Source organism: Trichosurus vulpecula, chromosome 1 (assembly GCF_011100635.1).
Source record: "Trichosurus vulpecula isolate mTriVul1 chromosome 1, mTriVul1.pri, whole genome shotgun sequence".
Classification (NCBI taxonomy): Eukaryota; Metazoa; Chordata; class Mammalia; order Diprotodontia; family Phalangeridae; genus Trichosurus; species Trichosurus vulpecula.
In genome coordinates, this window is record NC_050573.1 from 32,113,611 (window position 1) to 32,127,111 (window position 13,501).

The following is a 13,501-nucleotide window of genomic DNA, read 5'->3' on the forward strand; positions in this document are numbered from 1 at the left end:
CCAAAAGACTGGGCCAGCAGAGGGCAGCATCTGGGCCCACCCAGCCCAAACTACTTACTTAGCGGTGGTAAGCAGGACAAAGAGGCTGACGATGCTGTTCTCCAAGGTGTTGAAGTACTGCAAAGGAGGGAAGAGAAGCCTAAGAGAGAGGCCTGCAAGCCAGGACAATGTGACTGGGAGCCCCTGCCCCTGCACCCACCCCAGGGAGGGCTGAAGTGGGAGCTCAGGGTGGGGCTGTGAGGGCATTTACTTCAGGCCTTCCCAGCCATACTGAGGCTACTGGCATCCCTGGCAACAGACTCCCCTCAGTCAGAGGCTGGCATATCTTCCATGGTTCTCTACCCTAGTCTATGTTCTGGGCCCCCAAGGTAAGAAGGGGCATTGCTCTGGGCCTGGAACTTAAAAAAAGCCTAGCTTAACTACTTTGTAACGATTTGTATAAGCTCTCTGTATTTATCCTGCACACACTTACATATGTACTTGTTCCTAATAGAATATAAGTTCCTTGAGAGCAGGCCATCAATCTCTGCATGCCCTGCACAGTGCCAAGCACACAGTCCAGAGCTTTATAAATGCCTATGGACTGAATGATTAAGTGCCAGTGACAGTGCAGTTCCTCTGACACAAGCTAACAAGTGACCATGACCACCCGGCTGCCTTGGTTGAGGGTGGAGATTTTGAGACAAATGGATTCAAATCTCTCGATTACTTACCGGGTCCGAGGGATTTGGGGAGAACAAATAAAATCCTAGGAGATGGAAGAAACAACACACAAAGTGGGTTCAGATGGTCTGGCAGCCAGGGGAGGAGCCCAAAGGAGCCCACTCATAGGGGGCCAAGAGCTGGACTGGGTCATGTGCTGGGCATCTCTGGTCTTTTCCTTCCTCCTCTCCAGAACCAGAAGGCCTGGCTCTGAGAGCAAGGGGAAGGGAAAGGGTCCGACTCCCTTGGCCCCTCAATATTTCTACTTGAGGAAGCTTGAGCCAAGTTCAACAACAGTATAGAGGAGAGGCGAGTGGACAAGAAGAGGGACCAGGAGCTTTCCATGCTCAGGAGACAGAAGCCAGGCAACCGGTGTGGGGGAACCAAGGCCTGGCCCAGGAGTCAAGACCCTCAGGGTTTATTCCCAGCCCCACTGCTGGTCACTCCCACCCTCCTGGGCCCTTCTGTTTTCCCAGATGTATAATGGGAGCATCACCCTATGCTAAGCCTGAGTCCAGAGCAGGCACAAAGCCCCATCTGTCTGTTCACTCTCAGCAGCTCAGAAGCCTGAATTCTGCACCAAGATCGTGACTTACCACGAAGGTAGATCAATGTGCATTCTGAGGTCACCAGGAGACAGAGGGAACTCACCCAAGATGGCAAAGATCACCATGAAGAAGAGCAGCAGCAGGAGAATGTCGATGAAGGGAGGCAGGGACTGGAAGATTTGCCGCAGGTTGCTGGAGGAAAGAAATGATAGGGGTGGGTCACATGCTAGGACCTGGGATGGGAGGGCAGGCAGAGGGGAGCTGGGCGCAGCCGAAAGAGTGGCAGCTTTGGCGTCAGAAGACTTGAATTCCAGTACTAGACCACCAATTACTTAGCCTCTCTGTGCCTCGTTTTCCACATCTTTAAAATGGGTGTATTGAAGTGACTGGTTCCTGAGTTGAATGCTTTTTTTTTTAGGCGCTTTGTATTGTTAAACTTTATTTTGGTCTCCTTATACCATGTTAAGAACCATAAACCTCTGCTTTTACTAAGTTGTTAAATAAAGTTATAACAGTTTAAAAAAAAAACGGGTGTATTAGCAGTTCTACTGCCAACCTCGGGGTCAAATAAAAGAACGCACATGAATGTTCTGTAAACTGCGAACCACCCCAGGGTGGAAGCTTTTATTCTATGTCCCCCATGAGACCTTCCTGACCTGGATCAGGGAAGTGCAGCTTCACTCTTGGAGAACACTGCAGACTAACTTCCCCCTGAGGTGGCGTCCCTTTGCCACAACAGCCAGAGGACGGTGCGGCGGATTACTGGGGGATAAGGGGACAGTATGGAGGATCGCTGGGGGATAAGGGCTGCCTTCTCAGGGTGGGGAGGGAAGGCAGACTGAGAAGCTAGCCACAGAAGGCCAGCCTCTGGCTGTCCCTGGTGGGAGATGATAGGAGCAGGAGAGATCTCATGGTTCATCGGCTTTTAGAACCTTTACTTCCCGGCTTGCAGAGCAGATTTTACTAGGCCCCCCCATTACTAGTTAATCCCCCGTCCTCTAGTTCTATTGTTTCCAATATGACCCACATCCAGAGAAGATCCATGTGGGACCACTCTCAAGGCTAAACCAATGGCCCTCTGATCCTACCAAGGGGTCATCGGCAAGATGGAGGCAGAAACGCCAAACACTGCACATATCGACCTGAGCCTTGGTGACCTTGCTAGGTCACCTCAATCCCATCACACAGATGCTCTGGGGGTTCCTGGCCAAGAACACTGGCACTGTGCTTTGGCAGCTGCTTCCTTTCAGGGAAAACAGCAGCCTGAGACCACTCAATGAAAATCCCTGTTCACTGCACAGAGTCCCACGAGGGCCCAGGAGCCTGGGGTCTAACCGGAGCACACCTGACACCCCAGCCCCTCTATCCCCTTTGCCTCCTCCTCACCGACGGACAGCACCACAGTATCGGCAGTCCACCAAGAAGATGCAGCGCAGGGCCCGGGTCACCCGCACATGTGACGTCTGACGAACCAGCACCACGATGGCTTCCACAAACTGGACCAGCAGCACAACCGTCTGTGGGGGAGGAAGGCCAAGGGAAGTTGGTCCATCTAACCATCTTCTGGGAGGCCCTGAGGCCTTCTTAACAAATCCTGCTGACTTTGGTCCCCCCTCCAGAACAAGGGAACAAGGAGGGAGGTGGCATGGGAGGAAGTACAGGGAAAATCTTACCTCCCCCTGCCAAGTCTCATCACTTAAACAGCCAAGGGAATGGACAGGAGTTGTGAAGGGGCTCTTGGAATGGGCCTCTGGGAGGGCTGTCCAAATCTGAGCTATCATTGGAGGCCCGCTTGTCCCACCTTCCAGTGCATTCTGTATGTGGCCTTGTAGAAAAGTCCTAGCTTTCAAACTGGGAGACCTGGACCTCAGTCCCAGCTCTGCCCCTTATTTGCTGGGTCACCTTGGGCAAGTCACTTGTCCTCAGAGGGCCTCCATTCACTCAGCCATAAAATGGGGTGGGGTGGGGTGTGTGTGCTTGAGAAGGTCTCTTACACCGCCAGCATTCTACAATTAAATGTATGACTCCATCTTCAACCCTCTTTTCTTCTCTCTACACTTTCCTTTGGGACCTTGCTCACTTCCATGGCATGGGAGCCTATGGCAAGGTTAGTATTAATACAACAGCTGCCAAACCCCCATTTTGTCATCAAGCACTTTGTCATCCAAGTGGCCTTAAGTTTCTTTTCATAGGTAGGTTCCATTCCTTAGGGCTTAGCCTAAAGGCAATGGGGATGCTCCATGGTAAACAATCCCTGCAGAATCAAAGGTCGATGGTGATGCTGAGGTGCTGAACAGAGAAAGACAGCCGCAAGTGTTACCTTGACCATAGTGCGTTTATGCCGGATAAAGGTATGGAAGCCCAGCCATCGCATCTTCATGCACAGCTCAAAGACCACCACCATCAGGGCAAACAGCTCCAGGGTCGCATGCACCTGTAATATCCCCAAAGGGTAAGATGAGGGTCTCCATCAACCTCCTGCACCCAAGCCAAGGACCTGGGCAGATGTGGCCAAGTTCTCAGAGTCAGAGCAAGCCCAGGCTGGGGTCCGGTGGTGTGGAAGGAACCGGGCTCCATCAACCTCCCTCCCACAGCCAAGTCGAGGATCTGGGCAGAGATGGCCAAGTTCCTGGAGTCAGAGCAAGCCCAGGCTGGGGTCCGGTGGTGTGGATGGAACCCTGGCATGGGAGTCAGAAGGGCCAGGTTCAAATCTTGCCTCTGCTTTCTACTCATGTGAATTTTGGCAACGCTTTTCCCTTTTCTGGGCCTCAGTCTCTTCATTTTCAAATTGGGGGGGGGGGGGCAGTGATTAGACATAGCCTAGTCTTTCTCCTCCAGTTCCAAGTCCTATGATTCTAAAACGCAGCTTTAGATTCCCCCAGGAACAGTCTAGGTAATGGGGGTCTTCTCATCCCAGCCAAACACAAACTCGCTATTTCTAGAAAAGACACCCTAATCCCAAGACTCTATGACTAAGCTAAGGATGCGTTGGTTAAACGACTTTTTTTTAAAAAGGGGTAAGAATGGATTGGGGAAAATGAGAATTGCCTAACAACCTGAAAGAACATTGGTACGCTGCCCATGGGTGTTTGAGACCCCAAGAGATTTCACACCTGCATCTACGGGACACCACAGGGCAGGGTAACATGGAGAGTCCCCAGGGTAACCTTTTTATCCTGAAAGTGAATGCAGCACCTCCCTAATGTTCCCATTTGTCTGCTGGAAAATGATACAGTAGCTGAATGACCACGCTGCTGTGGGCATTCAGCCGCTCCTTTGGTTTCTCTCACTTGGGAAGGACAGGGAGCTAGCTCCAAGCCCTAAAACACACGGGCTTTCCTACTGGAGGAAGTCCAGGTTGGCCTGGGTTTTCCAGGCTAAATGAGCATCAGGTATAAACAAGGCCATATGGGGCTGATGGAACAATGGCTGGGCTCCAGGGACATTTCTTTGGGTCCTGATCCCCCTTAAGACACGGCCTCTCTAAATCTGGACCTCTTCTTACCAATAACCGCACCCCCCGGACATCTACCCAAAAGGGGTGATGGGTATCATCCCCACACATGGGGTGGACAAGGGGTTCTGAGGGTTTAAATCAGCTTCCTCTCATTGGCCATTCATTCTCCTGCTCTCTTCATACCATTTTGTGCCCTTCCCCACCCCCGGTGCTCCTCTGGCCCAGTCCTGGGGTCTCCTCTAGGATGATGTAGGGTACTTACATATATGCCAAGCCGGAGAGCAGGGACAGCAGGAGCCTCGCAGAGAGAGAGCAGCAGCAGGAGCAAAGCCGTAGTCAGTTCCATCAAGTAGAACAGGTGGTTGTGGACAAAGAGGTAGGCAGCCAGGCCCTGGGCATTCTTGGGGTGAGTGAAGAATTTGTCATTGTTCTCGCCCTCCTGAAACACAGACAGCAGAGAGGAAAGCTTTAGCACCAAGGGAGTATGGGAGGGGACAAGAGGAGATCTGCCTCAGGGACTCCAGGGTAGAGAATGAGGCAACCGCACCTTCGTGCCTCAGCCTGTGGCCCCTAAAGACGTCCCCACTGAGAACACCAGGAAGAAACAGCCCCAGAACCCAAGCTCATGGGAGAGTGATGGAGGACAGCCAACAGCCACTCCTCTCAGCTCTCCCTTTGCCCCCTGAGCCCCCTCATCCATTCCTGCAGAAGCCCCTCCACCCACCTGTCCCCCAGCCTCACCACACAACAGGAAGAGTCTGTGTTTGCCTAGATCCCCCACGCACTCTCTAGGCTGCTGAGTCTTGTGGTTTCCACCTTCAGAATACATCTCTCATAGGCCTCCACTGGCCGGGCCCTCCTCCCCTCCCACCTGCCCCCAGCATCTCCAGCTCCTGCCGGCATGATCTCCCCAAAGTGCAAGTCTGACCACCTGGGCCCCGATGACTCATCCCCTCCAGGAGCAACTGGAAAATCCTCTGTTGGGCATTTAAAGCCCTTTGCAGATTACCTTGCCCCTCTTGTGTTTTACTTCCCTTTGCATACTCTGTGATCCAGGACCTGGGTCCTTCTTGCAATGCCTTAAATATGAGGCCTCTCCATTCCCCGGCTACCTCCCATGCCTAGAATTTGTTGTTGTGGTTCAGTTGTTTCAGTCACGTCCAACTCCTTGTGACCCCTTTTGGGGGTTTCTTGTCTCTGCAGAGATACTGGAGCGGTTTGCCATTTCCTTCTCCAGCTCATTTGACAGATGAGGAAACTGAGGCAAACAGGGTGAAGCGACTTGCCCAAGGTCACACAACTAGTGTCTGAGGCCAGATTGAATTCAGGAGGATGAGCCTTCCTAACTCCAGGCCTGGCAGTCTGTACACTATGCACCCCCTAGCTGCCAGGACCAGTGCTCTGTGCATGATGTTTAGAATACCCTCTCTCAATTCCACTTCTTAGCTTCCCTGGGTTCCTTTATGACTCAGCTTAAATTTCCTCTTGTGTGAGAGCCATTTCATGCCCTCCCCACCCCTGCCTCTGACCCCCCATTAATACTATCTGTGTCTTGTGTGGACACAATTATTGGCATGCTGTTTCCTCACAGTAGACTGGAAAGCAGTCTTTTGCCTTTCTTTGCATCCCTAGCACAATGCCCAGCACACAGCAGATGCTTAATAAATGCTTCTTTTTGTGGATGACAATGATGGTTCGAGTCCAAAATGACCCATCGGGGTGAAGAGTCTCCATTCTGGAGTGCCTTATTGGCCATCAAGGTCAATCCCAATTCTACTCCCTCCTGGCGAGGTGTTGGCAGTCCCAGACAATATGGCAGCCTCCTAGAACGCCATCTCCCGTCCAGCTGCCGCTTAAGCACCGCCTCCCATGAGCCTTTCCCACTAGTGACCCGCCCCCTCGTGTTAAACTAGGGCAGCTTTGACACGCGGGCTGGTGCTGTAGGCAGGCCCGGGAAGGGCCCTGGGGTGGCGGCCTTCAGCTCCCCCTCCTCTCCTTCACAATCTCCGCTCATGGGCCTGGCATCTTCTCAAGCTTCTTCAGAGCATGCCTGGAGCTTAGCACGGTACTTGACATGCCATAAGCATTTAATAAATGCTTGTTCAATTGAGTGGAATTTCCAAACCTCCTGGGTCTACTCTCACTCCCTTCACCTCCGCTGCTGATAAATATAACTCTTGTGTATTATCAGACCCGGGAATAATCCCTGTAGGCCACAACCAATGAAAAGACCTGACTTCAGCCCTGGGGGTTGGGGTTCTCATGGTTTGGGAAAGAAGAAGGAAGCAAGTATTTATTAAGCACCTACTATGTGCCAGGCACAGTGCTGATAAGCGCTTCACAAACATTAACTCATTTGATCCTCACAACAACCCTGAGAGGAGGTGCTATTATCCCCCCTTTACAGAGGAGGAGACTGAGGGAGACAGAGGTTAAGCGACTAGCCCAGGGTCACACAGCTGATAAATGTCTGAGGCTGGATGCACACTCAGGTCTTCCTGCCTCTAGACCCAGTTCTCTGTCCCACTCAAGGATCTCCCCAGTTGCTAAGGAGATGCAGCCGGGCACACAATGACCCTGGAATGGGGTCCTACTGGCTGTTCCTGCTACTGAAATGTGTGGTAGGAGAGGAGATGACCCCATGGGCACGAGGCCCCTGCCGGCTCTGGCTCAGGAGGCTCCACGTGGGATGGAGAGGTTACAGTAGTCCTTAGGGCAGGCTGGGTCCATCCACTCACCAAAGCTGGGAGGCCCATCTTCCGCTGGGGCCGAGACAGATTGCCTTCCTGCATCAGAGGCCCCGTTGCTGTCGTTTGTAAAGAAGGGCAGGCCAGGGGCAGGGGGTGGCAACGGAACAGAGGATTACTCACAGCTCTAGGGTTTCTCTCACAGCTTGGATTTTCCACAGCAGCTCCAATTTCTAGGGGGAAAACACTGTGCTTTGGGGAGTTCTGCTGAACATTACTGACAAATACCCTAGTCAGCTACTTTGAAGCCCAAGTAAGAATCAGGGCTCTTGGCGCAGGGAGCTATTCTATGAGGGTGACTTCAGTCTCACCTCTCCTGACCCGGGGAGAGGCCAGCTGTCCCCAGCAAGGGCTGGGGGTGCTCTCTGCTGCTCACTCTGATCTTGAGCCCAAGGCCCAAAGGAAGCTCCAAGTCTTCTGCTCCAGTTAGGGCAAATGAACTCCATCAGGAAAAAGGAAAGAAGGCCCAGGGCAGGCCAGTCTGCTGGTGTTGGGCCTCATGCCCTTCCTACCTGCTGGCAAGGGCAGAGGCCTACCCAGAGGGAAGTTGAGGCCAGGGCTGGCTCTGGAAGCCCCAGAGAAATATTCTATCATGGCCACACTGCTCAGCAAATGACGACTAACGCAAAACACACAAGCAGATGGAGCCGCTGAAAGAAGAAGGGAATATGAATCTTGAGCTTTTCCCAAACTGCTCACAGCCAAGTGGGGCCAATTAGCCAGATCTGAGCAGGCAGTAAAGTCAAAAAAGAGATTAGGGAAACTAGGTTTTTCCCCTACAAATGAAAACTTCCCGTCTTACAAATTTCCTGTTAAAAGCAGGAGAAGGAAGTGCTCCCTGACCACCGGGATGGCCACCAGGGGCATCCCCTCTCATCCCCGCCACATGTGGCATGTCAGGGCAGGTCAGGGCCTCTCCCTCCACCAACACAGAGCCATTGAACTGGCTGCTGTGAGCTAAAGGAATGGAAACAAGCTCCCCTCCACTCAGCCCATTCACAAGCAAGCCTGAGAAGGTAAAAAGTTAGCAGGGGTGGGGAACCTGCAACCTTGAGGCCACATATGGCCCTCTAGATCCTCAAGTGCCAGCCCTCTGACAGAATCCAAACTTCACAGAACAGAATCCATCAAAGGGCCACAGTTAAGGACCTAGAGGCTGGATGTACACCCCAAGGCCATGGATTCCCCACCCCTGGTTAGAGCCAGGACAATCATCAGTCATGACAGGGAGAGCAATTGGGCGATGCCTTTGGGTCTCTCCAACACTATGAGGACTTAATATAGTGCCTGGTACATGGTAGGCATTTAAGAAATGCTTGTTGAAAAACAGGAAAATGATAAATGCTGGAGAGGATGTGGGAAAACTGGAACATTGTTACATTGCTGGTGGAGTTGTGAGCTGACCCAGCCATTTTGGAGAGCAATTTGGAACTACGCCCAAAGGGCTATAAAAATGTTCATACCCTCTGACCCAGCAATACCACTTCTAGGGTTGTATCCCAAAGAAATCACACAAGTGGGAAAAGGACCCATATGTACAAAAATATTTATAGCGGCTCTTTTTGTGGTAGCTAAGAATTGGAAATCAAAGGCATGCCCATCAACTGGGGAATGGCTGAACAAGCTGTGGGATATGAAGGTAATGGAATACTATTGTGCTATAAGAAATGGGGATGATACGGACTTCATAACAACCTGGAAAAACCTACATGACATAATGCTGAGTGAGCGGAGCAGAGCCAGGAGAACATTATACACAACCACAGATATATAGACTCTGTGAGGACCAACCCTGACAGACTTTGCTCTTCTCAGCAACACAAGGTGCAAGGACAACTCCAAAGGACTCACGATGGAGAATGCTATCTACATCCAGAAAAAGAACTATGAAGTATGAATGCAGATTGAGGCACACTTCATGCTAACCTTCCCCCCCCCTTTTTTTTTTCCTTTTCTCTCTTTTGTTTTTGTTTTGGGGTTGGGTTTTTATTTTTGGTCCTGTTTCTTCTTTCGCATGATTCATTTCATTGATCACAGTTCTTCTCCATAACTTGACTAGTATGTAAATTAATTCAATGCGAAGTTATACATGGAAGCTATATGGGATTCCATGCTGTCTTGGAGGGAGGAGGGGAGGGAGGGAAGAAAATCTGGAACTCAAAATTATGTAGAACCGAATGTTGTAAACTAAAAATAAAAATAAATAAAAATTAAAAAATTAAAAAAAAAAAAAGAAATGCTTGTTGAGTTGACTAGGGAGCTCCTGGTAACATACTGCCAGTTGGGAAACAGGAAGCACATGATGACTATGCTAGGCTGGCCACACTTTTCAAACCCCTATTGTGGTGAATCCTCTCAAGGGCTTTTGAAAAGCCTGTCCAGCCCCAGCCACCAGCCCTGCCTTGGTCCCCACCCTCTGGCCATCTTGTTCTTGTCCACTCTCACCTTTTTGACGTCTCCAGCTGGATGTTGGGCAGGCATCTCAAATCTAAAGCAGAACTCACTGTCTCCACCCCAAACACTCTGCCTTTCCAACCTTCCCTAACATCTGAACTCCTGATGGCAGTCAGGGCACCACTGTCCTCCCAGTCACCAAAAGCCTCAATTCCTCACTTGCACTCAATTCAAAAACGTTTATTGAGTACCTACTGTGGCCAGATACCGAATCCACCATCAGATCTTGTCGTTCTGACACAGCATCCCTCCTGTGCTTCCCTGGTCTGGGCTTCCACAGGCCCAGTCTGGCTCAAGACCTCATTGCTTCTTGCCTGAATGACAGCAGCTATTTCCTACCTGGTCTCTCTGACCCAGGTCTCTCCCCACTCCACTCTATGCCATCAAGATGCCTTTCCTAAAAAGCACAGGTATGCCCATGTTGACCCCCAACTCAAAGTCTAGCAGTTTACAATTCCAGAATAGAATAAAAACTGTCTGGCACCAACAATGCTTTATAGCCTGGGCCCTTGGGCCTTGCCCGTCTTCAGATCCTTCTCCACCCTCTGTGTCCTCTACAAGACAGTTACTTGTTGCTCCCCACAAGAGCCTGTCTACTGGCTGTCCCAGGCTGACAATGTGCTCCCTAACCTTCACCTTTCAGCTTCCTTTAAGACTCTCTTTAAATGCCACCTTCTCCAAAGGGACTTCCCTGGTCCCCAGCAGCTGTTAGGGGCTTTCTCCCTGCAGTGGCCTTCCATCTACTCTGCATGAATTCTGTATGATCCTAGTCATGCACAAGGGGCCTCTTCCAAGAGAATGCCCCCTCCTTGGGGGCAGGGAATGGCTTTTTGCCTTATTTTGTATCCTTAGCACAGTGCCTGGTACACAGCAAGTGCTTAATGAATGTTTGCTGACTGACTGAGGCACTTCTGCCCTGGGGGTCCTGCCAGCCTTGCTGGAGACTGGAAGCCCAACTCCCTACCATGCGTTAGCTCACTCTTAAGTTTCCGGCAGTCTCCTCAACCCACAGACCGCCCAGCAGTGACACACCCCCTTTCCCACCACACTCGCCCAATGCCCCCAACAATGATGATCAAATCAGCTCTGCCACATTTCCTATGACAGGCTGGGTCAGTCTGCTCCCCTACACCTCCTTACACTGACCAAAGAACCCCTCTCTTCACCCTCCATCCCCTTCTGGGGGCTGTCTCCCCCTTTAGAATGGAAGCTCTCTGGGGGTAGAGACTAACTTGCTTCTGTATCTGTATACTCAGCAAAGTGCCTGGCACAAAGTAAGAGCTTAATCATTTTTTTCATTCATTCATTTGTTCATTCATTCATTCATTTGTTCATTCATCTATTCATTCATTGATTCATCTATTCATTCATTCATCTCCATCCCTAAGGATACGTCAGGGGCCTGCCTGATACTTACCACTTAAGATGAGAATGATGGAAGGAAAGAAAATGGAAAGGGAAATAGATGGATTCAAAAGGACCGCTATCAACTACATGAACTGAATCAGACCACATTACAGACTGTGCAGCAGGTTGTGAGGCAGGTTAAGGGGGAAAATCTCCAATTCATATATAATAATTTGGGAAAAGTCTCTCTCTGCAGAATGACACTAATCTAGCATCAGGTTGTGATATCTCAAAATTCCAGATCTTGAGGGAACAACCAGATCATGGCAGAAAAGCATAAGATTAATTAAGACACATTTTAAAAGGCCCTTTATTTCAATAGTAAGCCAAGGAATTTTAAAAAGCATCACCCCACGAACACCTTCCACTGCTGAGCACATACAGAAGGCCTCCGCCTCTGCCTATTAACTCTGGGCTTCTCTGTGAGTCTGAGACGGGGGTCGCTCTGGGTCAGATGGTAGGGGGAAGGGGGAGGAATTAAGACACTCATGAATTCACTCAACATTTAGGATACTTTAAGGGACCGACTGAAATGATTCAACCCAGGAAGGCCAACAGGCCAGCCACAAACTGAACAGTGGCATTCTTGACAAACAGGGCACCCTGCACAGGAGAGGGAGGAATACTTACTTGGAGGTAGATTGCTGCCTCTTGATAATTCATTTCCCAGGTGGGTCTGGCAGGACTCAAGGAGGTCCCATCCCTGCAGTCTTCGACGGACACCCTCAAGTCACCGATAATATAGTCACCTCCATCTGCAATGGACAAAATGGATAGTTGGCCGGGAAAGCGGGGAGACAGAAGTTACAACCTAAATAGAGAGATAAACTGATGGTCAAAAATAGGAATAAAGCTGATTCAAGGTAGGTTAAATAAAAAAGTGTGTATGTGTGTGTGTGCACGCGTTTATCAAAGCTCTGCATTTCCAGGATCCTGCTTTTGTTGGTGTGGACCTTCCCTCTACTGGGCCAGTTCACAGCCTCTCTAGGATTTGGAAGATAATCTCAAAGGGCTATGGCCAAACAATCCATCAGCTTGTGGCCAGCCTGGGCATGAGCCTCTCTGAATTTAGCTTGGCTGGCTTTTGTTGGCCAGGGCCGGGTCTGCACCTGCAGCTGGGCCAGCTTGGCAGGATCTTCCCGATCTCAGGCTCTGCTGGCATCACCTTTGAGAATCCAGGGTCACCTCTCCACCAGGAGGGGCATCAGTGTACGGCTTAGTGAAGGATGCTTCTGATCCCCCTCCTGGTTCATAAGCCTCCTAACTCGTCTCTCTGACTCAAGTCCATTCTTGCTGCCAAAGTGATTTTCTGAAAGTGTGCATCTGACCATGCTATCCCACCCCTACTCAATAAACCCCTGTAGCTCCCTATTACACCCAGGACCAAAGAGAATTGCCTAAAATGCCCTTCCTCATCATTCCTCCTCTTAGAACTTCTGGTTTCCTCCCAATTCAGCCGGAGCAGCACCTTCTCCAAGCAGGCTTTCCCGACCCTCTCACCCCCACCCCAAACTGCCCTATTCGGTTTCAGCATATTCTATCTCTACTTGTCTTCTCCAAGAGAGGAAACTTCCTCCAGGGCAGGGCCTATTTCAATTCTTTCCATTTCCAGCTGTGACACAGTAGGTACTTAATAAATGCTTGTTGACTGGCTGATAACTTCCTTTGTTCTTGCATACTGACCTTCCTAATTCTGTCTGGTTTAGGCTCCTAAGATGAGTGTGGACACACAGAGCAGCTGAGAGCAGCCTGCCCTGAGAGGTGCTGGTCAGGAGAGAGACAGCAGACAGCGGATGCTTCCTGGGGGGTCCCATAATACACCAGGCCCTCATCAGCAATGCCCTTTCCACCCAAATGCCGTGAGGGTCGTGTTTTTGCCAGTTCCCTCCCCACTACACTGTCCAACCATAGACTGGCGCAGTGCAGAGTCAGAGGACATGCCCTGTCTCTGCCACTTCCTGTCTGCAGGACTGTGGGTAAGTCACCTCATCTCTTCAGGCCTCAATGTCCTCATCTGTAAACAAATGGTTTGGACCAGACTAGTGGCTACAAACTCAAATGGGAACGGATCCTTGTGGTGTGAATACTGGCTTAGAAAACCACAGATTAACTCATCTATCTTGTAGTGTATATTTATTATGCTAAACATTTCCCAATTACATTTTTCTTTTTTAGTTTTTAAAAAG

At 50.4% G+C, this 13,501-nt stretch overlaps 1 protein-coding gene across 5 annotated transcripts in view; it reads right to left on the reverse strand.

Annotated features, from left to right (window-relative positions):
• The window catches only part of TPCN1 (two pore segment channel 1), a 53,963-nt gene that overhangs the window by 19,030 nt on the left and 21,432 nt on the right, over window positions 1-13,501 (reverse strand). For all 5 annotated transcript variants that reach the window (XM_036762009.1, XM_036761992.1, XM_036761986.1 and 2 more), the window contains 7 exons: window positions 11,946-12,070; window positions 4,970-5,146; window positions 3,571-3,684; window positions 2,637-2,767; window positions 1,354-1,442; window positions 714-748; window positions 59-117 (listed from right to left, as the gene is read on the reverse strand). In XM_036762009.1, coding sequence (XP_036617904.1) covers window positions 59-117; window positions 714-748; window positions 1,354-1,442; window positions 2,637-2,767; window positions 3,571-3,684; window positions 4,970-5,146; window positions 11,946-11,978 — 638 coding nt within the window. In that variant the 5' untranslated portion in view covers window positions 11,979-12,070. The remainder of the gene's footprint in view (window positions 1-58; window positions 118-713; window positions 749-1,353; window positions 1,443-2,636; window positions 2,768-3,570; window positions 3,685-4,969; window positions 5,147-11,945; window positions 12,071-13,501) is intronic.